The 27760-nt window shown below is 34.0% G+C and overlaps 1 protein-coding gene across 5 annotated transcripts; it reads right to left on the bottom strand.

Moving 5' to 3' along the window:
* Positions 1-177: 177 nt before the first annotated feature.
* On the bottom strand, positions 178-25895 carry LOC108049015 (ELAV-like protein 2). 5 transcript variants are annotated; one of them, XM_017130016.2, is made up of 7 exons: positions 25768-25895; positions 23966-24957; positions 4873-5968; positions 4190-4234; positions 3865-4122; positions 3207-3450; positions 178-1594 (listed from the first exon to the last, which is right to left on the bottom strand). In XM_017130016.2, exons 3-7 carry the CDS (start codon positions 5069-5071, stop codon positions 1270-1272), a joined length of 1071 nt encoding a protein of 356 aa, XP_016985505.1. In that variant the 5' UTR covers positions 5072-5968; positions 23966-24957; positions 25768-25895; the 3' UTR covers positions 178-1269. The 5 variants fall into 5 exon arrangements, with proteins under 5 accessions (XP_016985505.1, XP_016985506.1, XP_016985504.1 ...); XM_017130017.2 differs by lacking the exons at positions 23966-24957; positions 25768-25895 and adding an exon at positions 9574-10058; XM_017130015.2 differs by lacking the exons at positions 23966-24957; positions 25768-25895 and adding an exon at positions 9581-10058.
* Between the last annotated feature and the right edge of the window lie 1865 nt (positions 25896-27760).

Raw genomic sequence — 27760 nt, 5'->3', positions numbered from 1 at the left:
GCCAGCTCTAGTTAAGGTTTGTGTGTGTGGATATTTGAGGAAAAAAAGAAAACAAATTTTTGTGTTTTAGTTTTTTGTGTTTTTTTCTTTTTTTTTGCATAGTTTTTGGAATAAGTCACACATTTATTTAATAATAAATATATATTTTTAGTTGTAGTTGTTTTTTTTTTTTGTTTGGTTTTGCTTGGTTTCGTTCAATAAGTTATAATAATTATAAAAATGGAATAATAAGTAGGCGTAATAATATATAATTTAATATAATATAATAAGTTTTCTTGGTTTCATTTACTTTGGTTTGCACTTGACGAATACGAATACGAATCTTAGACGACGAAAAAAAGGTAATTAAATCTGGTTACATATATATAATAATGATTACAAGTGAGTGTGTGGGTGCTGGGGATTTTGTTGTTACGTTTGGAGGATATATCGCGGCTTTATCTTCGATTTTCGTTTCGTCTTCGAGTGTAAATCATGGCGAATCGAATTAAATATAAGAGCTGAATAGCACTAGAATTAATGTAATGTAATGTAATGTAAGGTAAGGTTGCAAATCGAACACAAAATACAATACAATACAATATATTTATGCATATTCATTATAATAAGTACTTAGGTAAGCTGAGAGAGTAATGTTGGTAAATCTTAAATCAATAGACATTAAATCATTTGGTTAGCTTGTTTAAATACTCTGTTTAATTGAATATAATCGAATTGAATTACATATACATAAGTTTAAAAAAAAATAGTTTCTATATATTGCGACTTAGATCATTTTCATTTTCATTTATATTTTTGCGGTTTTTTATTTTTTATTTTTCCTTTTTTGTTTTCTTTTGTTTTTCCTTTGACCTTATTATTTTCTCATATTCTCATATTTCTCTTTTGTCAATTTATAGACAGTTGTCTTGCTCATCTTTTTTCTAAAGTTTGCCTTAGTTTCTGTGTTGTGTTATTTGGTTGCCTCATTCAAGCTTTGTTTTTGTTTTTTTTTTTGTTTTTGTTATTTGGTTTCTTGGTTTAGTTAATAGAATTAAATTATACAGATGGAAATAAATCAATTTTCACTAAGATTTCATTAGAATTACAATCATAATAATTTCGTTTAGCGTACAAATCAAATGATAGACATCATAATTCGCGCTAATTTCGCAATTTCGACTACACTGTCCCACATCAGATCGATAGTCAATAGTCAATAGTCTAGGTTCGTCAAATCAAACGGATCGCGGAGTATTGGAGAGGTCTAGCCCAAAGTGGCGGGTTCGCCTAAGTGGTCTTGGTCTTGTTAGTCTTAAAGCTGACCTGGAGCACCCGATTGCCCAGGGTATAGCCGTTCAGCGACTGGATGGCCACCACGGCCTCATCGTAGTTGGTCATGGTCACGAACCCGAATCCCTTGCACTTGCTGGTCTGCAGATCGCGGATCACCTTCACCGATTGGACGGCCCCGAAGGGTCCAAACAACTGCCACAGCACATTCTCCTCGGTTTCCGGGGCCAGGTTATACACGAATATGCACCATCCGGAGCCGGTCATCGCGTTTCCCGGCAGGATCGAGTTGGCCAAGAGGTCGCCAGCCAGGGGTGAGTACCTAAAGTGGAGTTGCGATCCAAGCCGGCGGTGAGATAAACAAATTAAATTAGTTAGTTGTCCATTTTGCAGTGCAGTTTACATCAATTAATTCATTTTACTATATATACTCTCCTAGGCCCTCCTTTACACTTAACTAAAGGACTTTGATCTTTCGATATCTGGTTTTTCAGGGTACATGCTAAGTAACAATGAAAACGGAACCTATTCATAATTTTTTGATAACCAGTTTTGCAACCTTTAAATAAAGAAGTAGATACTTGTAAGAGTAAATGCATTAAACATATACATTTAAGGTAGTCCCCTTGGATGGAATGATTTGAAGTACATGCTGAGTAACGTATATAAAAATACCTATCCATTTTATTTTTCTAGGCCCTACATTTTAATGACAAATTAATAAAGACAAGAATACAATAACCTTTTCATTTTTTTTATAGGTTTTAATACAAATTAAGACAATGTAAAACATACTGTTCAACAAATTGAATATTAAAAATACATAAACATGAAGATTATGTATTCTGAGAGATACACCCGATTTAGTTTAAAAAGAAAATTAACATGAACATTTTAAGTATTAGTAACACCCTCTCATGATTAAACTCAAGCAAAATCTTCAAGTAAAATATATCAAGTATTCCATTTAGTCAGTTTTAAATTAAAAAAAAACAAATTGCCCAATGATTCGGTATTATGTTTGGTTTATTAAAATCAGGATATAAAATTAAACTAGAATCAAAGGTAACTCTCACATGCAAACGAAAAAAATAAAAAGCCAAAGCAGTGAAAGCAAATAAAAATAAATTAAAGTTAGATAATACGAATTTGAAATATATACAAACGTTGTATATAAGTATCAACATTATTGCTAGACATTTATATATATATTTGAATATATTTTTCTATTTTCAGCCAAAAAAAATAAATAAACAAACATAAACAATTCGCACAATTGAGCGTGCAAAATAATCAAGATCAATAAATTCACCTTCGTAGGCCCTTGTTAATCGCTAACATGGGACTCTTTCCAATGCTAAAAATGATGATAAAATGTATTTTGAAAAGACAAAGAAAGAAAGAAAAAATAGGAGCAACAAAATGGTTTGTGTAATAAATATAAATCAATTAGTTAATGAAATTGCAAAATATACGTACATACCAACAGAAACAAAGAAGTTCTTAGGAATTTTAAGCTAGGTTAGGTTTTAATCTAAGTGGATGGGTTGATATAATCGGAAATGCTATCGGACCGAAATTCTTTCAGACTTATATAGACAAAAAATCTCAGGATTATGATATACTATATATAATATAACTTATGTGGAACATTATGCACCCAGTAAAACTGCTCTTAAAAAAAACTGCCTTAATTAAATTCATTCACATGGCATTTTAATGTTTTTAAATTTAAATTATATAGGCTGTTTATTTTGGTTATTAGATGATCATTGAATAATGATACATCATGATATAAAGAACTAAATTAATTCTTCAAAGTGAATGTTTTACTTTTTGAAACTGTTTCTTTGTGAGCATTAATCCTGAGACACAGATCTATTTCTTTCCTTACAAAGTACATATATGCGATCGTCCTGGGAATTAATACGAACCTTATGCGACCGGCGGAGGGCAGGGCTCCGGCCAAACGGCGGGTGGCCGCTGCCGCCTGGGGGGTCAAGTAGGCGGTGAGGGGCGGGGCGATCTGGGCCTTGGCGCTGTTGCTCGGGTTATTGGCGAACTTAACGGTGATCGGCTCGGCGTATCCCTTCGGGGTCTTGCCGTTCAGCTCCTGGATGGCCCGCTCGGCCTCGTTGCGCTGATCGAAGCGGATAAAACCGACGCCCTTCGATAGACCTGAAAATTAAATTGAATTAGTATACAAATCAAAATGAAATTAGTTTAAAAAAATATATATATCCAAAGTCTATTATAATACGTTGAGGAAATGAGGATTTTTACATATTATTATTATATGCAATTAATTTAACTAATTCATATATGTCCAAAATTCGGATATGTCAAAAGTCAATTTAATCATTCCCAAAGAATATAACTTTAAATTTATCTAATTTTAGTTTATTTTAAATACACTGTTTTCTTGAATATTTTTTAATGTGCTTTTAGAAAATTGTTTTTTAATTGTTGTATGCTAAAGAACAAATTTATTGACAAACTTTTTTAACAAAGCACCCAACTTAATATAATAAGTTTTGTCCTAATTTGTTATCATTTGATTGGATTACCAATAGTTTAACATAAAAAACTCACCAGAAATATTATCACAGAGTATACGGGATGTAATTATTTTGCCGAACGAAGCAAACATCCCCTCCAAGTCTGGTTGTGATAGATTTTTCGGAAGACCCGATACATATAAATTAGCACCCTTAATAGATTCTGAGCTTGGACGGGCGTATGATACTTTAATAACCTTATTCTGCAAACGCAGACCGTTCAGGGTGTTCACAGCCTTCTCAGCATCCTCGGCCCTTACGTAATTAACAAAGCCATAGCCCAGGCTCTGACCTAAATCGAATCGGATATAATAATGGTTACACACAAATCGCAACAGATTTATAATATAAGAACTTACCTTGCTGCAGTGCCGGGTTGAGAGCGGTCAACGATGCTGGCAAGACTGAAAACAAATGGTTCAAAATTAGTTTAGAAATTATGCAGTCATTGAATAAAGAGGAAAGACAGAATGCTATAAGATAAAATCATGCTTGGCATAATTCTAAAATAATTACTATAATATTTACAATATTTAAAAATAAAGCAATTAAAATATAAATTTTTTTCTTGTTTTACTATTATCTTTTCCAGGATTTTATTGAAAAGCTTTTAAACTTATTTTTTTTTGTATTGCTTTTTTTGTAAATTAATATATAATATAATATATACTAAAATTTATAATATGCTCAACACTTTTTTAAAGCAATTGCAAATAATTATAATGAATTTCTGAAATTGACTTTAAAGTTAGTTAAAAGTTAGCTTTCATCATATAATAAGCAAAAATGTACAAAAAAGTGTTAAAAAAGTTGGACATCATTTAATTCAAAATATGAATACATTTTAAGACAAACTAAAAGAAAACAATGTAATTTTAAAAATTGGTAAATAAAATTGCGATTCAAAAAAAGTTCTTCTAATTCTACTAGAGCTTTAAAAATGTACAAAGAGAACTAGCTTAAAACGCCAATATATAAAAAAAGAACAGGAAGAGGGCTGGGGGAAATGGAAGTAGTCGTAGTAGCATTGGTCAATATTTACCCAAATTACCTGAGACTTTATCACGCACCAGTTTGCAACTCTCGAGCTCACCGATGCTGGAGAAGAGCGATCGCATCTCCTCCTGCGTCATGGTTTGCGGCAGATAGTTGACGATCAAATTGGTGCGCGACTCATCATTGCTGCCGTCCACGGAGCCATTGGCACTGCCGTTCTTCACTATGTCCATGGCGTTGGTCATCCTGATCCTGATCCTGTCCTGATTTCGTCCTTCTGGTTAGTCCTAGTTAATCTCACTGCTTGGTTGCTTGTTTTTCGCTTACAAGTTAGGGGCTGCTCGTTTTTATGTTTTAGTTTAGTTTATTTGCGATTGCGATTGCGCTTTGCACAAGTCCAGCGTTTTTTCCCGCTGATTTTATATATCGGTTTTTTTTCTTTTTGGGGAGGTTTTAGATCAACTACGATCGCGAAAAAAATGTATTTGCTTTTTAAGTTATGTTTAGAGCGTTCTCTTTCTAAAACTTTTAAAATTTAATTTATTCTTGAATTAGATTTTACTTTGATTTGTGTTTTTGTTTTTTTTTTTGTTTGTTTTATTTTCGTTTAGATAAAAGAGTAAATTTTGCTAAATGTGTTTACTTCTTCTTTTTTGCTTCTCCAAATGTTAAAGGTTATTATGATCTTTAGTTGTAGTTTTTGGATTTTCTTTTTCGTTTTCTTTGTTATTTTTTATAAAATTGCAAAAATGCAAAAAGATAGCAATAATTTGTTTTTTTTTTCTTTTTTTTATACTTTTACTAAATTTGCGCTGGTTTTTGGTTTTTCTTTGACTGGAACTTAGCTTTGGTTTTCAAATATACATTCATATATCGTATATATATAGTTAGTTGTGTTATCCGTAATCCTCTTGTATATATATACCGCTTGAATATGATTATTCGTTTATGTTTGCTTTAAATTAATAGTAGTTGGTTTTATTTGGTGGTGTTTGGTTTTTGTTTACGTCTCCTCTTATTTATTTTTGCCCCGTTTGTTTGCTTTTCCCTTTGCAGTTAAAAAATCTCCCTCTTTTCCGGTGATCCGTGTCTTTTTTCTGATAAATGATGGCTGTTCGATTGCTCGCTCGTTTTCACTCAATCTGCAAAAAAAAGGAAGTAAATTCAAAAAATTTCATTTAATTTTTCTCACAGAATTTATTTCTAGTTTTATACATATAAAGTAGTTATTTTATTAGTATAGTCTTAAAGTCTTTTTCTAACTGCATTTTATTAAATTCTTGAAACATAATAAAATTATGGAATATTTAAATTTTCAGAAATTATTAATTTTTTCTATAAAACACGAAAGGCTTTGAAATGTTCTTAAAAAAGGCTTACTCGTTTTTGCATAGTAAATTTGTATCTTAAAATAAAATTGTGCAGCAAAAATGAAGGTCATAATTACTTATAATTATACCCGTTACTCGTAGAGTAAAAGGGTATATTGTATTCGTGCAAAAGTATGTAACAGCTAGAAGGAAGCGTTTCCGACCCTATAAAGTATATATATTCTTGATCAGGGTCACTAGCCGAGTCGATCTAGCCATGTCCGTCTGTCCGTCTGTCCGTCTGTCTGTCCGTCTGTCCGTCTGTCTGTCCGTATGAACGCTGAGATCTCGGAAACTATAAAAGCTAGAAGATTGGCATTTTACATGTAGATTTGAGCAGTTCCTACGCAGCGCAAGTTTGTTTCAAAATGGTGCCACGCCCCCTCTGACGCCCACAATCGCTTATATTTTAAAAATTTAAATATTTCGGAAAAGTAAAAATGCAGTTTTATTGTGTTTATCAATACCTATCGAAATGTAGAAGAAATTTTTCAAATCGGACCATTCGTTAAAAAGTTATGCGTGATCAAAGTTTCTATCTCCATCTCCCTCGCACTCCCTTTACCTGAGTAACGGGTATCTGATATTCGGGGCACTCGACTATAGCGTTCTCTCTTGTTTTTAAATAAAATACTGTAAGTACAAAATAATGACCAGAGTTGTACCCTTTTAGACATCGCTAAAGCTTCTATATAGTGACAATATGCTGAGCTCATTTCGGTCGACTGCACATACACAATTCCCCAATTTAGCTGCTAACTTTGCTAATCTCTTTCAAGGGTAATAACACTAGCACTTAAGCACTTTTTAGCTGAAAAACCTTTTCAAATGCTGTCTCATTTTCTCGAGCCATACAATTTGCCAATATGGGTGATGTGCCGATGAAAAGTGTCCGATAAGCGCGTTTCACACACGAGTTGGCAAGGACTCCGAGTGACTACTGTCACCACCTTTCGGCGGCAATACAGTGAACACCATCACCGCCCCCACCCCTCAATTCCATGGACAAGGGTAAGTCAACGCCGAAATCTGTTTATCAAACAACAATGCCACTCTTCTCGACTTTTTTTCCCCGCTTTTTGTCAGCACAAAACACCCGCCTAATGGCTTGGAATTTAATTAAATCGCTGTAGGTAGATATGCGATATGCGAGTCCCATGTGTAATTTCCTGATATATGATATGAATCGAAGGATGCTAACCCTGCATAATGGACATTTATTGCTCCCTCCACAGCATTCGGCAGAGAACAATAGACAAATTCGCCAGGGCAATACGCCAGAAACCAAATCGCATTAAAAAAATACGTGTCAAATGGTTACTTTTGTTTTATACAAAACAGGGGAAGTGCCCAACACGTAATCTGTGGCTGTTTTTCTTTGAACTTCGATAAAATCACATTTGTAATGGAGATTAAAGCTTCAGTTTCGTTTAACTTAGATACAATTATTCATTTAACTAAAAAATTTTTCGGTGCTATCTGAATATTTTTAAACGATACTTAAATACTTGAAAGTAAACAAATTTAGCTTAGATTTATCTGCTTTTTAAAAAATAATAATTATTATACTTAAGTTTAAATACATTTGAATTTTTTTAAGACCAACTATATATTATTAAAGGAGTCAAAATTTGGTCAACTTAAAAAACTTAAATATCTGTTGCGGATTTATATTACATTATTATGCCTTTTTTTAAAATCTAAAAATAGTGTATTTTCTGGTTGATATCAGAACAATGGAATCTCCTTGAGATTTTTGTTTCCAATTGGAACTTATATAGGGGTTGAAAAAGCAAAAAAGGACTTCCTAGATCCTGGCCGCCGGCATCTGTGTGTGCGTGTTTGTGAAAGGACTGCATTGAAAATAGGGTAAAAACCTGACGCGAAAAACAAACAAACGGGCCGCATGTCCTGCCTAATGTCCTGCCCCGTCCGGGTTCATTGAACCCCCGTGTGCCTGTGTTTGGGTTTTCCAGTTTTCCGCCCGTGTCTTTTCCACATATTTCCCACTCCCGCTTGTTTGCCTTTTTTCGCTCTGTGCAAGGATCGTGGCACGTTAAATGAGGTTTGGGTCCCAACAGCTGTTACTGCGTTCGTTGAACTCAATAAAAGGTGCAGCACTGGGTTAAAAGCCACAATCACTGAGCGAAAAAATGTTTAATTGAAATATTCATGTTTATGAAGCTTATTATTTATATGCTTAAAAATGTTTACTTGAAATATTCATGTGTATAAAATGTATTATTTATATGAAAATTATTTGATATTACGAAGCACAATCTATTTATCTCTAAAAGTTATAAATTTTACCAAATAAAGTTTAGAAAGAATATTTATACATATTGTATCAAAATTAATAAAATAATAACTTTTTTGGTATTACAAATTGGTATTCGTTGATTTTTATTTTTATTTCTTCCAGTGTACCGAGGCGAGATGAAAAGAGCACTGCACAAAAGGCGTCGCAAACAAAAGGAAGTGCAGTGGAAATGCAAGGGGGCGACTCCTTGCCCACAAGGATGCAGGATTCGAGCCGGGGACATCCTTTAATTGCACAGCACGGCGTGACACTGGATAATGCAAACGGCTCCCCCCTTTAACCCCCCGCTGCCCCACCCCCGCCCAGGACGTGTGTGAAAAGATGACGGCGAAGGAGAGGCAAAAAACGTGTAATTGACACTTTTGCGCCGATATTTGTGACCTCATTTGCGAATGTGTGTCGGTTGGCATTTGTCGAGGGCCTTGAGGAGGGTCAGGATACACATATGACTCCTCAAGTCCCTGTAAAAAAACGGGGAAGTCCAAAAGGGGAATATTTATAAGGCAAATGGGAGCAGTAAACCCGAATTACTTTATATTTATTTAATTTTTTTTTTGCATAGCTCAATGAGTGCTTAGAAAAGCACTCTATTCTATATTAAAGCTGACCAATTGAGAATTATTATCTCATAAAAAACTCGAAGTATTTGGAGGCGACTTACAGAACCATCGAATTTAAATTATTGTTAATTCCCTTTTTTAAATACAAAGCCAGCTTGGGCTTATACTACTATTTAGCAATGCAACGAGAAGCACGGAAAACAAACAAAATAAAATATTTAAAATATATATTATTTAGTAATGTTACCACACCAAAAACCCACAGACTTTTTGCTTTTTTTACCTCACTCGTTTTGGGAAACTAAAATATATTTTCAATACCTTTAGCTGCAAGGGTTTGTTTTTCTTTTAGCACCGCAACGATAACCCAAAGGAAAACAAATAAAAGATGTCATGGAAATTTTCAATGGCGCCCCCCTTATCGATTTATTTTGGCAGGCGTTTGGCTAAGAATAAATATAGATGGCCAGATAGACTTGATTAGATCATGGCATTACCACTTACGTGCTTCGGTGGCGGGACGAAATCGTGAAATTCTGCGAGCGAGGTGCGTTTGAGAAGTAGCACTGTCATACAGTGGATGAGGAGGAGGAAGAGGGCGGGGGGGTTGTAGATGACTGACTGACTATATAATAGATGTATATTGATTGCACAAAAAACTTTCTTTCGCGTCGACTCGCTCGCTCGCTCTCTTTTGGCCTGCACGCTCCTTTGTCCAACGATTTCCTGGCTATATAGTATATATATATATATATGGTATATAACCGATGGGATCTGGCGTTGTTTATAGCTGTTTTTAGTCAGACACTCGAGGCACACACTCGAAAAAAATGCGAAAGAAAATGGGATTTGACTAGGGTCTGTGTAATAACAATTGCAAATTCAGCCAAGTGCTAAGCGACTTTTCCCAAGTGTTCTATAGATATATTGCACGATAATCGATGTCGAGTCCCGGGAGTTGCAAAGTTTATTGCTTTGTTTAGTTTCTAGTTTTTAGTTTTGGGTAAAAAACCGAGAACACAACAAATTCGTAACTTAATATACATGTATAGAAGTATATATACAACACAAAAACCGGTGCAGAGGAGTAAAAAATTATAAATGAATGTTCTCGAACGAGAAACACAACCGAATGGAATCAAAACCGAACGAAAGCAACGAACGAACACGTACGACTGAATCGAATGGAGGAAAACAGCGCCAGGACTTGGGCCTCAGCCCGATATCCTTACATATACATATACATACATATATATATATATATACGTGTATATCCTAGCTGGGCTAGCCGTATCCTTGCATCCTTGTCGCCGGCCCCCAAAAGCAGCAATAAGCACAACAGAGACGGAGCGATCCGCCGGAACGAAAGAGAGCAAAAGCCGCTGCCACCACCGAGTATCTCCCTCTCCCTGTCTTCCTCTCGCCGTCTCCCTTGGACCCGGTCTCGTTATCGCCATCTCTCTCTAAAGTCCTGCCGGTACACACCCTTTTTGGGAGAGCGGCAAGTGAGAGCACAGGGACAGAAGAGAGAGGAGGGGAAAATGGGTGGGTTTGCATAAAAGCGAGGTGTGGAAACAAGAGTCCTTCCACTTAAAACAATAGTTGACACTACACGAAGGAATTTAAAAAAAATTAATTTGTATTTCAGATAATAAGATTCGTTCTCGGGACTTTTTTTCTATTGAACAAATATTTTCCAAAGCATAGACAAAAATTGCCTTTATTGTTACTCCTTAAGTTTTTTTTTAAAATAAATAAAGGTTTTGATTTTAAAACATCCCAGTTAAATAAGTAATGTATCTCTGTTTTGGAACCAAAAACTTACAACAAAAAGTTTTTTATTAGAATTCTAATATATGTAAATTCTTTTAGATATGATAAGCAGGGAAATTACTAAGAATTTGCTTATGTGTACTTTTAGCTGTTGGTGTGAGCATTGGTACGAGAACTTGACTCGATGTGAATGATGCAAATTATATCAGTATGAGATAATGGGACAGGACTCTCCCTCTACAAAAAACTCGAGCAATGTTTTTGTCTGAGCTTCAGGGAAAACATGAAAAAATAAAGGGATTTAATGGTCATATATATGGAGGAGCTTTGTAATATTTAATAGATTAGCTTACGATAAACCCACAAAAATATGAATCAGCTATTCTTATTTGGGGATCATCATTGGATGTAATATTATTTGCCATTTAAGCATTAAAGAATTTTCCAAATAATAAATTTGAATAGGAGTCCTACAATAGCAACTTATTTTTCTTAATATTGCATATTGGCTTATTTATAGTAATACGCTGATCTTTTATAGAATCTTATGAAACTAAAAGTGTTTAATATATGTATAAAAACTATTTTTATTTAAATTGAACGCCATTGTTTATAGCTTTTAATAATTAAAGCTATTTCACACACATTTCATTTTAAATAAATATAGTAATAAGAGTTAGTATTTTTAGGATGCATGTAAAGAACCATTTAATAGACAACACTTATGGATAAATTCTCAAAATGCAGACTCAGACAGGCGAAAAAGTTTTCCCTCCTGCTGGGCTTTTATTTCCCTCCCCCTTTTTATTTTTTTTTTGAATATAGAGAGATGCAGCGGGAGAATGAGAGATCAAGGGAGAGTGGTAAAATAAAGGGGGTGGGGTGGTGAGAAGTTTTCGGGGGTTGGGGTGGGGCGAAAAAAATGAGAGAGCACCTTGCAGGCGAGGAATATTAATCAGGCGCACACAGACATACACTTGCCTCATACACACACACACACGCAGAGTCCTTTGCACACACACAGCATCTCTCTCTCGCACACAGGCACATACGAACATTCCTCTCACACACACAGCTTCCGTGTTATAAATAATGAAATTTCAGCATTTCGCTTGACAACAGTAACGGGAATATTTGGGGGGTTTTTGCGAAGAGTGGGTGGTTTTGGGTGGTTGGGTCTTTTGATGGTTGGGTGGTGAGTGGGTGGTTTTTGGGTGGTGGTGGGGCTGGGCTGCTGTGGGATTGTCCTTTCCCTTGAGCTGCAACCGTTTGTTACGCTCTTTTTTAAAGGACTCTGTGTACTTTTTCGCCCTATTCCTTATTTTCTTTGAATTTCCTTTAGCTTGCGTTTTTTTCAGCTTTTTTTTGCATAGGCTCTTGAAGATAATTCTGTTTATCCTTTGACCCAATTCGTTTAATTTGATGGGAGTTGATGATGATGTTCTTTCTTTTTGCGTTCGTTATTTTTTTTGCCAACCGAAGATAAACGGTTTCCCAGTTGAGTTGGGGAAATTATAAGTGGGCGACGGGGCGTGGTTGAGTCTGGGGTTTTTCTCACTGATTATTTTTGCAAGGAAAACAAGAGAGAACGCTATAGTCGGGTGCCCCGACTATCAGATACCCGTTACTCAGCTAAAGGAAGTGCGAGGGAGATGGAGATAGAAACTTTGATCACGCATAACTTTTTAACGAATGGTCCGATTTGAAAAATTTCTTCTACATTTCGATAGGTATTAATAAACACAATAAAACTGCATTTTTACTTTTCCGAAATATTTAAATTTTTAAAATCGTATATAAGCGATTGTGGGCGTTAAAGGGGGCGTGGCACCATTTTGAAACAAACTTGCGCTGCGTAGGAACTTCTAAAATCTACATGCAAAATGCCAATCTTCTAGCTTTTATAGTTTCCGAGATCTCAGCGTTCATACGGACAGACAGACAGACAGACAGACAGACGGACAGACAGACGGACAGACGGACAGACGGACAGACGGACAGACGGACATGGCTAAATCGACTCGGCTAGTGATCCTGATCAAGAATATATATACTTTATAGGGTCGGAAACGCTTCCTTCTAGCTGTTACATACTTTTGCACGAATACAATATACCCTTTTACTCTACGAGTAACGGGTATAAAAATATCAAAAGAAATTAAGGTCAATCCGATTGAATTGCATTTATGAAAAAATTAAAAATCGAATTTCTATTTCCAAACTTATAATAAAGTTTTATTTAAAATGTAGTTTTTTTTTTTCAGGAATTGTACAATAAAATTATACAAAATATAAATTAAACACTTAATTGAATCAGCTGCTCTGAAATATAATTATAAAGTATAAATAATTTATTAAAATAATAGTTAGTAAGGCAAGGTAAAATTAGGTTCTAAGTTCAATTTTTTCCTGTGCACTTAATTAAAAGACAAAGCGAAACACAGGTCAACCCTTCGTTGTGAAAATGTGGACATATGTCTTAATTTTCGTAAAACATTTTCCAATTCTAAAGTATACAAAGATGTGTCAAAATGTTGTAAAACTTTTGGACAGCTCGCCGAACCTGAAGAACCCGTTTTCGAACGGAAAGCTAACCCGTTCTTTGAAACAAAGGGGAAATACAAAGAACCGAAACAGAACCAGGACCAATCGATTTGCATTTTTCCGTTTTCCAAGTTGTGTAACACTTTCGTTAGGGAAATGGAATAAAGGGGGAGGACCAACCACCACAGCTTTGCACCACCACCGATGTGATCAAGCATCATTATCCTTGCAGCTGCTGTTCAAAAGGATCTTGAACTTTGGTTCCGTTCGCTGCAATTTATTGCTCTTGCGACTTATTGACATCATTGTGATTTTGCAGGGGTTTTCCTGTCTGAAATTTCGCACATTGGAAAATCGGTTTTGTTTTGGCACACACAAAACAGCAAGACATTGAGAAAATGGTCGTGTAATCCCGGTGTGTAAGCCTCAAAGAGGGTGGTTTTGATTTGTAGTCGGAGAAACGTTTTTCCAAGCCGGGGAAAAATGGATTTTCAAAGGCAAGGAATTAGAATTTTTTTTTACAAGAATAGGAAACTTGTATTAGAGATGCATTTGCTCAACATTTCCATAGTTCCTACTTGTGCCTTTCGTTTTTAATCTATTTAATGTATTGATGGAAAACCACTGTATATATTAATACATTTCACAATTCAAAAGCTGTTTTAAATTCTAGGAAAAATATATAATTTGTTTTAAATATTAATTTAAAATGTAATATATTCTAATAAAACGTTTGTAAAGGCATATTTTTTTTATGTTCAGTTACATTTCAAAGTTAAAAGCGTAGTTCTCTATTTAGTATTTTAGAATTTAAAAATCTGATAGGCATGAATTAAACATGTTGGATTTCTATGGGTTCCTACACTCGTTAGCCCCTTTATTTTGTGCCGAAAATGGGAAATGGGAGTAGGGTGCCCACGCCCTTGGGAGCTGCATTTTCGATTGCCATCAAATTAATTTGCACCCCGAATTCGCTACAAATGATCGGCATTGTTGGAGGGTTCAATGCACCCGGCATTCAATTGGAATCGAGATTGGGACTGGAAATCATCCGGCGACTTTTACCTCCGACTCTGATTGCAGCCAGGTAAAGTGGTTCGAAGTCTGCAATTATGCAATGAACAATAGTTTTATAAAAAATATGGAATTTATTTAACAAAAAACACAGTTTTTATTATCTGTTTCTTCAGGTATATATTTCAAAACATTTTGTGACGTGAACAGTATGCAAAACTCTTTAATTTTACATCATAAATAAATAAGCAAAAGTAGTTTTAGGAAAAAAAACTACTTTATATAAATATCTAGTCGTATATTTGTAATTTTAATTTGGCTAGTACTTGTAATTAGTTGGCAACATTAATAGTATTCAACCCTTGGCTTAGCTTCATTAGGCCACCACATGTATGCGGCTTGTGTATGGAACTCCATATTCCATATACCATATATCCTATATTTTCCATTATCCGGACGATAAGGGTGGTCGGCAAATGAGACGTTACCAAAACCACTCGTCTCATAATTGGACAAACGGCCAGTCTGGGGTTAATTAATGCAGCTAACGAGTTTAAACGAGAAAATTTCTGTAACCAGAAACTGAGTGCAGTGGAACAAAATGAATATGTGGCTAGCAAAATAATAACATAATACTTTGAAATATTTGTTTACCCAACTGAAAGAATATTAAGTATATATATATAAAGTATATTTTTATTTCTATAATGACTGTCTTGTGCAGCTATGGACTGTCAGTTCTAGGAGGACTTGAACCGATTTTTGCATTTTTCATTAAAACTAACATCATGATTTTTTGGGAAAATTAACCAAAATTGAAATTTTTAGCTGAGAATACGAATCGATTGGTAATGTTGTAACGAATTCAACGAGGTCTGACATTCCAAGATCTGACCATTATTTCCTAGGGCTTCGATAAAAAGAAAAAATGGAGTTGCATTTTCCGGTTTTGGCCATCAAACCATATTTTTAAAAACACATATTTGAAGGTTTTTTTGTTGTAACTTTGTCAAAATAATACGCACAGTCAAAATAATTACTGTTTTATGCAGCTTAGAAAATATACAATCAATTACAGGTTGATTTATTAAAAAATATTTTTTTAATGATATTTGCATCATAACATCATGATTTTGTTTTCGAAAATTTACCAAAATTGAAATTTTTAGCTGAGAATACCAATCGATTGGAAACTTTCTAACGAATTCAACGAGATATGACATTCCAAGATCTGGTCATTATTTCCAAGGCTTTTGATCAAAAAACCGAAAATCGAGTTGCATTTTTCCTATCTAGCCATGGATAATATAACCCTTGGAAAATATTATACAGTGTAGTGTAATGCGTTGGCCGATCTCAAGCTATATATATATATATTGTGTCGATGTATGTGGACCGTTTTGTCACCTGACCATAAAGTGATAAAGGAAGCAGGAAAAGCGCAGCAGCCCACCACCACGAGGATATCACAGGATAATACACGTATGGACACCACCTGCATGTTGCCTCTCTCTATCTCTCTTTTCTTTATCACCCCTCTTTCTCTCTTCCTGTATCTCCCTCTCTGTCTATCTCGCGTTCGTCTGTGTAGGATATTGAACTCTGACACAATGCTATATATACACGAACAACAATTGCCGGCCGGTGGCCAAGTGCTTTTGCATCCTGCACCACCCACTTATACACTGAGCGAAAAAACACACTAAAAATTATTTTTGATTGAAATTACTATCTTTTAAAGTTTTATTTTGTAGTTCAATGGATAAGTATCCGTTATAGTTATAGGTTTCAATGCCAATTTTCTATAAAGTTATTACTGTTAAAATAGTAAAATAAAAACCAATAATAAAATGTATGTTTGCCAAGCCTTAGTATTTAAGTTGAAGGTATTTTATTGAATCCTTTTGTAAAAAATAAGAAATATTTAATATTTTTTAAAATATTGTAGGTCAGTATTAATTAAAATAATTTATTTAAAACAACTTTTTAATAAACCTTTAAGCCCTTTGATTAAGAAATTAAAGTAAAAGTAATTCAAATGGTGTTTTGAAATAAGACGTTTTTCCAACTGCATTTAGCTCCAAGTCCTTTTCTCTCTCGAATTCTCTTCAAATTTTCCTCTCTCTTTTCCCCGTTATTATCTCTCTTCGCGTGTATGTGTGACTGACCGTGTATGTGTATTTGTGGGGCGTTGTTTTGATTTTCCTAGATTGCGCAATTTATAAGCTGAGCAATTTTTTTTAAACCAAAACCAGGAAGCGAAATGCGAGAGAGAGCGCTCTCTCTGCGCATGTATGTGTGTGGTTGCGAGTGATTTGCTTGTGTGTGTGTGTATGGGTGGGTGGGTGAAGGGGGTGGTGCTTTTGTGGGTGGCAGGGTCCTGCGCACAAAGCGCGGAAATTGAATTTGCGGCAGAAAGGACCAGAAAATGAAGCAAAAAATAAGAAAGAAATGTTGCCCCATTGCATTTTATGTGTATACGTGTGTGTATCTGTGTGTGACTTTTTTTAGGTTTATTTGCGTTCGTATGTGTAGCATAACGACCGGCTTTTGCTTTGGCTTTGTTATTCCGTTAGCACATAAAATGGTTTTTGACGTTTTTCCCCCTTCTCCTTTTTTAATACTTTTTTTTTGCCATAAATTGCAACAGATATGTTTTTTTTTGTATGTGTTTACGTAACATAACAAATGGTATTAGTAAGTACATATCTATGTTCCTCACAAAGTAAAAAGAAAACAAAAATGAAAAACAGCAAAATCAGCTAAAAAGAAATGAACTTAATTGTTCAGGCAGACATTAACAGGAAAGGGAAATTGGAAAGAGAAGAAGAATGTCAAATAGAAAGGGACAGAAACAGGGGAAAGAGAGAGCTAAATGGAGTGAGAAGTGGGTGCCTGGCATTAATGTAACAAAAGCAGGAGAAATTAAAGCTTAATTTACATAATTGAGTCTGATAACGAGTCTGCCTGTAAAATTTGCGTGTGGCGAAACATTTCAAAAAATTGACCAAAACGGTATATTGTAGGATACAAAAGTTGGATACAAAGAGTTTTAGTTAAAACGTTTTGATTTATTTTTTATATTTTATTAAAATGTAAACTCTTACTCTAATGTTTAAATAAATCTGAACATATTTTTGTTTTTTTTGCTTAGAGGAATCCTTAAATCACATGGTTTAAATAATTAAACATCGTTTATCTTAAATATATTTTTCGGCTCTTATTTTAATTGTATTTTTAGGATTGAATTAAATTTTTAATTTTAAACAATATATAAATAAAAAAATATTCATTTTAAGTAACTAAGAAGATCTCTATCCAATGTTCTTTATGTATATACAAAATTTAAATTATAATAAATCCTTTTTCATGATTCAAAGAACCTTTACAAAGCTCTTAATAAGCCATGTCTTGAAAACATTAAGTAAATTGTATTTTGAAAAATTTCACCAGCAGATGTGACCAGAATAAATAAAACTAGCGTTTCCGCCATAGAACTTAATCCCCCTGAAAGTATTTTTTATTACGGGAGTAAAACTGCTGTTGCTGAATTTTTTCGTAAGAGATTACTTTAAGTAAACCCTATATGTAAGTTGTTTCCAACCACCCCCAGTCAAAAAAAGAGATATGGAAGTTCCTTTACCCGCCACCCAAACCAAATAAATGATGTTGGGTGGTGGTGGCTTTTGTTTTTGTTGATGCTTGGCAACTTTAAAATTGCTTTTTACACAGAGAGTCGGGGAGAGGGAAGGGGGGTGGTGCAAAAAGAAAGCAAAAACTTTTCTAATTAATTGTTTAGCACTTCATCTGTTTCGAAAAAGCCCCCAGCCATTCGCCGCCTAAATAAGTGTAGGGATATATATGGTTTAGGATCAGCGGTATTGGTTTTTTTCAACACTTTGCTAGGTAACAGACAAAAAACTGGTATTGCCTGTATACACAACGTCGGATGTTGAAATCCCCAAAATATCCCTCCCATTTAATCCAACCCCTTTTTCGCTGCAACCGGATGCTGTCCATTTCAATTATCGTACGCGGGGCCCTTTGGAGTGGTGCTTGAATTTTGAATTTTTACATCCATTGTGTATTCCGCTGGCTGTGTTTGTTGTTTGTCAGTTTGTGAATATTGGATGCTCCCAAAAGGCACCACAAACAGCGGCGGCATCAGCCAAGAAAATGTCCTACCTGAACACTGATAATCTAACAGCTTTACACTCAAAAAATTACATTTTTTTCATTCAAAATTAGTTTTTAAATTATCATGTATTGAGTGAAGATAAGGCTTTAAAAAATGTTTCTTTATTTTGGAAATTGTATAATAAACAGCTTTTAAAATATATCCACTAAATTGCAATATTAAATATTCCCTCATTTTTCGTTAAAGCCATTTGTATTAAAATAAATAGGTTTTAAAAACGTCCACTTAATTAAAATTTTAAATATTCCATCAGTTTTTGTTAAAGTTTTTTGTATTTCATAAAATAATAAATAAGAATACAAAATCGTAACTTAAGTGGCTTTTGTTGTGGCAAACTTTTTTAAAAAACTAGCTAGCATTCCGTTTAATTCGAATTATAATTTTAGATTTTATAACTTTCTGAGAAAGTAAAAAATTTTTTCCTGTGTATAACTCATCGCTCAAGCGCTCAAAGCTTAGCGGCAATTGAAATATTTGTTTATGGATTCCATGTGGTCGGTTTGTTTTTTAGCAACTTTTTTCGGCTCTCTGGTGGTGGTTCAGTGCACTCTGTTTTTTAGCTAGCCAACAGCTGCACAGACAAAAATTGGGGATAATGTTCAGTATTAAGCACAATAAATAGCTCTAAAATATATAAATTTACTCAGGATATTTACTCTAATTAAATTAATATTTGTTTGATATTTTAAATAATTATTTGATATGCAAATATCGAATCGATCGAAATACCAACATTTTTTTCTGTGTATTAACTGGCCAGCGGTGTTTTTTTTCGCGGTGGTTGCTATGTTGGTGACGGTGGTTCGGTGGTGGAAAGCACGATTTTCCGAAGTGCACTTCAATTGCATTAATTAAAGAAAAGCAAAAACGGCTGGCAAATAAACTTTTATCCCCTTGCATACTTTTTTGGGCATGAGGCATTCACAAAAACTTCTCAATTTCATTTGCAGACTCCGGTTTTCTGTGATGTGAAAATTCCTCTTGTTTGATGTCAACCAAGGATTGAATAAGTATTTTCTGTTTTGGGGATAATGCCTTTGGTAAAACATCTCTGAAGTACTTTAGTTGTTCAGCAGCTTTAGAGTCTCGAAAAGTTTCTCTTAATAAGTAAATGAAATTTGCCTTTACGAATTGCAGACTAATAAACTTGTTAAAGTACTAAAAGTTTAAAAATGTAAAACTTAATTTCAAAAATTAAACCACTCGTTGCCTGTTAAAACTTTACAAATTTTCACATAGCCAGAAGTTTTTGACTAAATAAATCTATTAACTAAAGTTATTGTCACTTAAATTTATTTTACTTCGTTTTTAGTCCCAGACTTAAATACTTCTAGTTTGTAACTAATTTCGTAAGCTCTTTAATTTAAACTATCTGCGTGGTATTAAATACAATAAAGTTTATTCTCCTCTGCTTTATTATACCATTTAAGTTACTTAGAATTTACTAGAACATAATCGCACACTACTCTTTGATACATCTTAAATTACACCTTCCAGTAATGATTTTCCCATGTGAACATGTTTCGGAAATTGATTTCACCCCCTTTTCCAACCAATATGTCCGCGAAAATTAATCATTTTCCGCCTGCATCGCCTTGCCAGCTGTGTGTAATCTGTGCCATTTACCACAGCTGCATTTCGCTTTTCTCTGACTTTTCCTGGCACTTTTCCCGCTGCTTTTACCCCGCTTGGAAAAGTGGGAGTTGAAAAGCGGTGAAAACGCAGCGCATGCGTCATATTGATTTTGTTTCCGCTGGCTATTGCCGATTGCCGTTTCCGGCTCGAAACTTCAAAGGGAAGAGCCCAATTTGGCAAAATACCATATCCGAAAGGGCCAGCCATTTTCCCCAACACACTTCACGGAATTTTCCTTTAATTTCCACATTGCTTTTGACTCGATCAAAAGGCCCATTAAATTAAATGCAATCGACGAACATTGCCCATACGACGCGTTGGCCTCATCAAATTATCCACACACAACTTAATTATGAAATGCCTTTGAAAATTAGGCGATCATTCAGTAAAATTTCCATTCAAAACTGGACAAAGCGGTATTAATGGAAACGACAACTAATGAGACGCAATTAGATTCGAAAAAGCATTGCTCCACGGACGAATTGCAATTTGCCTTCGTCCGGGAATTGCATACAAAACTTAATTGACAAAAGAACTCAACAATAAGTCCTTAAGAAGCTCAAGAAAATTCGCAAACAGGAACGCAGAAAGCCAAAAAGAAAAACAACGTAGAAAATCAGAAAAAGAATGAGGAAAAACACAAAGTGAAAAAGGGGTTCGGCGGATGCGAAGAAAACAGGAAAATAACTCTTTGGAAATTGAATTTCTCCCGCTGAAAGCCTTAATATTCTTGGACGTCGACGCGTTTTTGTTCGACGGAAAACTTCTAATAGAATTTCACTTTACTTCAATGCAAGGCGGTGGGCGGTGGGCGGTGGGCGCGATTGTGTGGGCGTGGCAACGCGTTTTAATTTACAGAATCCGCAAAAGAAAACGGACAAAGAATAGAGCACACCAGATGGAAAAGGAAAATGAAAACTCATCTCAAGATTTTTCCCCAAGAAAAGCGAGCGTTAAATGGAATTTCTCTCTATTTTACTATGGAATAACAAGAGTAGAAAGAGGAAATTCAATTTCAGACGAGAAAGAGAATCTGTTGTGCTGCAAATGTGTCTATAAAACTATATATGCAGTTGCAGTAGACTAAAAATACGTCTGATAATACAAAAAATAAAAATAAGGAAGCAAAGAAATATTTTTAAGACTGCTACAAAATAAATTATACACTTTATAAAAACATTTTAATAAATTAAATCAAATTTTATATACCAATATAAATAAAAGTATAGACTAAGTTGTTTCTTATGTAATCAAAGAATTTTTTAGGTATACTTAATAGAGAAAATATATAAAGGATAAATATATAAAGGATAAGTTTGCAGAAATTTAAATTATGTTGTTAAATTTCTAGAATAAAATAATCATAGCCTTTAAATCTTAAATACATTTCTTTATACCTCAAGCTATTGTATTTTTACTGGCTGTTTTGTTTTGTACAATCTTAAAGGGTTTTATATTAAATTGCTATTATATTCGGGTAATTCATCCGATTTTGCCTTCTTAGGTTTTAAGAGTATTTTATCAAGAGTCTCTACACAAATCAGGGAACTTATCTTAAAGCTGATTTCATCTGTTGGAGTCAGTCAGCTGAGAGATATCCGGCGGTGGGTGGCTGAACTTGGCTTGGTCGGTGGGGATGGATGATGCTGGTGGGGAATGGGGAGAGGGGAGTGGTGATGGCTTGGTGGTGCCCAGCCACTGGTGGTGGCTCATGGCCAGTTCCATTTGGTCGAGGGTGGATGGACAAGAAAACTGCAGGCGCTCGGCCAAAGTTGTGCCAGCATTTACATGTTCTATATGCCATACATATATTAAATGCTATATGCCACTCGCAGGACGTTGAACACAGACAGAGAGACAGACAGAGAGAGATAGAGCCTGCATTTTCAATTATATTAACGTATGAAATAGAGATGCTGCAATATATGCATGGCCAGTTGCCGTTTGCGAAATAATCCAGCTCCTATCAACCCATCACAACACCCGGTTTATTTTAATTTAATGTCATCGCAATGCCATGTTTCGACCTCCCCTCAATTTGTATCTCTTATGTCAACAAACTGTGAACTTTTTAGCAAAAAATGCATTTAAATAATTGATTATTATTTACGTGGAAAGGGAAGTTTGACGCCAGTCCTTCTTTTTTGCGCAAAAGTTACGATAAATGTCATTTTAAAATCCCCACCGCCACTATTTGCAATTCCTGAGTCAGCAAAATTATTTCACAATTTATATTATAACGATGAATAATTTAGATAATCCCCTTTGCATTAACTTAATAATGACTGCTTTAGCATATCACGTTAATAATTAAAAATTATTGAAAGTACTAACACTTTTTTTGTGTTACAAATAAGTTATTTAAATATCAATCATTTATTTATATAGTATGTATAAAAATTAAGTTATTTTATTAGTTTTTTTTTTGCGCAAATTATAAAATGCATGCTTCTTATTTTATGATGTTAGTATAAAATAAATACAGAAAAAATAAGAAGATTCCATAATACATGATTTGTCCAAATTAATATTTAAAAATTTAAAAATTGTATTTAAAATCTAAAGAAAATGTGTATTAAGAACAATTCATTAATGAGAGCAGGATAAGACTATTAAACGGAAAAACAAACAAAATGTCCTAAAATATTGTTCGTATGACTAAACATTTAGGATTGATATCTTTTACGAACAACAAACAAAAAAACCTTGTCTTTAAGATTATTTTGGAAACTTTATGTTGGTTATTTTGATTTTTGGGTGTAGAAAGTTTGTTGACCAAAATTATTGTAAGAAGGGGGAAGGCATGAAAAAAAAAACTCGTTAACGACGAGTAACATGGTTATTGAGAAGAAAAACAATAGATTCATTTCCATCATATTCATAATGGGTTAACATCGACAAAAATGCCTCATTGCATATGCAATTGTCCAACGTGTCTGCCCATCGTGACTGCACAAATGCAATTTTCTCGATTAATTTGTGCCAATTTAAAAATCGATAAAATTGCAGTGAAATCTGTGAGTGGGAAAATGGCGGCCCGGCCATTATGTGATTGTCAGCCGGGGATGTGTGTGTGTGTGTGTATCTGTGTGAATGCAATCCAGGCAGCACAGTGCGAGGGAGAGGCAATGATTGATTGAGTGAGTGGGGTCGAGGGGTCGGGGGGGCAACCATCATCAATGAAACAACAATGCAATCAGCGAACACAATTAATGCACAAATTGCTTGTCGAAGAGCTCAAGTGTAAACAGCGATGCGTGCGAGTGGAATGGCGATAGACGGACGACGGACGACCACAAAATGGGGGAAATTGCAATTAAAAATTTTCGCAATTTCAATTATTTTTTGGTCATTGTTACAAACGAAAATTGGATAATAACGCCAATTACTTTTTCAATTAGCTTTCACAAGCATTAGGTTTCATTTTAACATTATACTAACAACTTGTAGGTTCAAATTTCAAAATATTTTAAAGTCGAAAAGGCAGTGCAAATTTTTAAACTAGAATTAAACTAGAATAATTCTCAAAGGATTTCGATTTTACCAACTATATTTTATATATTTGATGTATATATTTATAAGAAACTAAACATACCTATATTTAAATAACTGGGAATTAAATTAAAAATAAATGTTTTGCGGTAGCACATAAGTCTCTAGATTAAAATCAGGATATATAGTAAATCTGGATTTCAATACATCGATGGTAATTTATGAAAACTCACCTTATAAGTCGTTGTCCTTAACTGATATTTTCGGTTTTTATAAAATATCACTTAACAGCTGATCTCTGTTGATCTCGGTTTTCCTCACGCTTTTCCACTAAATCTGCTTTTGCACTTTTTCTTCTCTCTAATTTCTTCCTTCCTCTGTTTTTAGTATAAATTCTTGTAGCTCGACATTGGATTTCTCATTAAGTTTGCGTTTTGTTTGTTACTTTTTGATTCATAGATTTGGCAAATATTTTGTTAACCGATTTGCATAGTTTTTGTTATCATACTTTGTTGCAGGGTCTTTGCTCTAAAAATATTTCGTCGTATTTTGAAATCGTTGGAAGTCCGTTTTTTCTTTTAGTTCTTATTCTTCGCTTGTCCTTGTATAAATATTTATTTCTTTGAGAAATTCAAGTCTTTATTTAAATATTACTTTTGTTTAACTTCTTTCTTTTTTTGTGTAAATATGTAAATTTATTTATTTGCGACAAAAAAACACTTGCTTATGGTATTTTTGTTAGTTAATATTGAGTTTGGTGTTGATGTTTTGATGGGGCCTTTCGATGCGCACTGCGCCCTTACCCAAAATTCTATAAATTCAGTATAAAACCTTGTGGTATATATGGTTCCTATAGGCTGTAGATTGATTGGCTAGACACTCACCGACGAAGGTAATCAAATGTTATCCGACTATATATATATATATATATGATTCTAGCTAGCGCACATTTACTCAAAACAAATTTATGTTTGAATAAAAATGAATTACATTATACTTGTTTATTATGATTATAATATGCTTTGTTGTGTGGGAGAATTGTTTCCCCTAACAAATTTGGTCTTTTATCTTTGTATCAGTCAACAACACAAAAATTAAACATTGGAAAGTTTGATGATAGTTGTATGCAATTTCTTTTATTAACGATTTGTTTTCAGATTTTTGTTAATTTGGCTTAGAGTTGATTGCTGCCAGCAGACTTTTGTGTTATTACGCTCTGAATTGGCTGCAATGAAAGTGGAAGGGATAAAAGGATTAAAATATGTTTAAGACAAGTGCAGGCAATTTTTAAGTATCTGAAAATTGGCTACAGGTAATTAGGTCGATGCCACACCCTTTCCACACGTACATACAAAATAGATACACTGAAAAAAGTATCAGGAACTTTTCCTTGAATTATAAGCTTACAACAGCCCAAATAAATATCAGTATCTGGTGACAGTTTCAATGTAATAATACCAATTTCAACATTACATATAAACAATCAATAAAAATAAGCCAAACAAAACATAAATAAAGTAGTTTTTAAGGAAATATAAATTTAAATAATTATTTTATTTTATTAAAGAACAAAGATATTATTAATAATTTTTGATTTCTTATATATATTTTTTACTGTATATCAAGGAAATTATATCAAATGTTATTATAACAAATATTGAGTCTTAATAATTTTCAAAAAATATATAGTTAGTCTCCAAAAATAAAAGATCTTTCTTATAATATGAAAAAAAAATCATATTTAATTTTATCAACGGCTTTCTAAGTAAATTATATATAAATTAAAATTTGAGCCGTTTTTAAGATTATTTACTCACTTTTCCTTGATCGACATTTAATTAAGTTTTCTATACCTTTCTTTTAATATAAACTAACTTGAGCTTCAATTCTTAGCCTTGGCTTGAGCTTATCAAAGGTATCAGAAGGAGTTACTGAATGTGATCTTAATGTGGCATATATATTTTCGATCGCCGATCTCACTCTTACACTCACACACACATATACAAAAAGATATAAAAAAGTTATGGGGACGTACTGACTGACTGACTGACTGACTGACAGGAAGGACAGCGGCGGTCCTTGAAGGCCGGTATTCCCCAGGAATATTTCTCTCTTTGCCCAGCAAGTTTGTTTAGTGCTCCTCCGCCTTCACCTGCTGCGATCTTGAAACTTTTGCCTAATAATTTTTATTGGTTGTTGTTTTTTTTTAGTAGTAGTGGCTTTTTGTCGTACTACGGAAACAAGGAGAAATCATATAGCGACGCAAATGATAAATCATATGAGTAGAATAATACGAAAACGCGCTTAAAAAAGAACCGCGTTTGCTGGATGCGCCGAGGACTGCTTGACTCGTACTGAATTTTCCCACGAAATGAGAGAGAGAGAGGCGATTTTCCGCAGCGACTGCGACGCCGGCAGCGACGCCAACGAATCCTGTGTTGAGACTTTTCACGGCAAAAACACAGCACCTACGATTCGAACAGGAGCAGAGCTTTTGCTATAGCTTTTCCAGCCCCTCAGCTTGCCCCCCGCCATCCGATTTTCCCGGCTCCAACTCTCCAGGCCAGCGGAAAATTCTCTCCAAAACGCGGCTTCTAAATAATTTGAAAATGCATTTTCCTCGACAACGGGGGCGTGGTAACGAGGTGCTGCCTTAGAATGTGTGCCAACTGCTCGTCGTCTATATCCTATGTAATCTGTGTAATTTCAGCTGCTCGCAACTCCCGAAAACAACAGGATGGCACACTTGGAAAATATAGTTTTCCTTTCAGTTAAAAAATAACAAGATATATTTTTTAACTAATTTATCGAGACATTTTCAAAATATTAAAAATTTAAATAACCAAAACAGTCGATGTGGTGTAAATTGAAAATTTGGCTAGGTTCAGTTAAATTGCAACATTAAATCGCAAACGAATCACTATTAATTTTATATCGAAAATATTTCAATGAGTTAAATATCGAAATTAAAAAAAGTTCGACAGTCATATATTTTAAATTGAGAAATAAAGTTTTCAATTGTAAAAATATCGAAAACGTTCAAAAATTTGATCTAAGACTAAAATTAAATTGGCAAGAACGGAAGCTAAATTTGACATGACAATATAAATATGTATTTTAATTATCTATACAACTAGCCGATTTATAAATATTTCCCAAACAGCAAATTTAGTTTACGAAAAAAAACGGTTCAGAAAATATATTTTTTTGTGTAAAAAAAGCAGGAAGCAATTGAGAGGAGAAGAAATAAAAAGTGGGTGGAAAACAGTGGGTGGAAAATAAATAGCAACGGCAAAAGCGATTTGAAATTGTGCAAATGTTTGCATTGAGCTTCGGTGCATTCGCATTTGGAATTAATTGAAAGACTGTGTCTTAGCTGCCGGCAAACAGGATACGGGCATCCAAGAGAGAGAGAGAGAAAGAGACGGCTAGATAGAGGCAGAAAGAGACGGTGACAGAGCGAATATTTGCAATGCAATTCATGTTCAACTAAGGACTCAATTTGCCCAAATAGGAGCTGATTAAATATTAATATTCTGAAATTAATTTTTAATGTACTGCATTTTGACAGTCTTGCCCCAAAAAGTTGCAATACAAATAGAATATGTTGACCTTAGGTAAGCATAAAAGTGGAATTAATTATTAAGAACTCAAAATTGTATTTTAGCTAATTGAAACTTTTTTTTTGCTTTCAGAATAAAGTTTTTCTTGTTTTGCTAAGATTTAAAAACCTTTAGTTCCTCTATTACAATTAATTACTCAATAATAATTTTATAATTATTTACAAAACTATACTTTTTGTTCCCACTCATAACTTTTTTTAACTCTTTGAATTAAAAAGTGTATAATTTAAAAGTTTTATGAAGCACACTCTTTGAAATACTTCAATAAACAATCAAGCCCTTTGAAATAATCGTTTCAAAAAGTAAATAATAAATAATTTTTCAGCCAATTAAAATAAAATTAAATATAAACCTTTTTAATAAACTCAAAATAAAGTACACAGCTACTCAAAAATATATATAAAA

The sequence above is a fragment of the Drosophila rhopaloa genome, unplaced genomic scaffold, assembly GCF_018152115.1.
Source record: "Drosophila rhopaloa isolate 14029-0021.01 unplaced genomic scaffold, ASM1815211v1 contig_3, whole genome shotgun sequence".
In the NCBI taxonomy this organism is placed as follows: Eukaryota; Metazoa; Arthropoda; class Insecta; order Diptera; family Drosophilidae; genus Drosophila; species Drosophila rhopaloa.
This window is presented reverse-complemented; position numbering and strand designations above follow the sequence as displayed.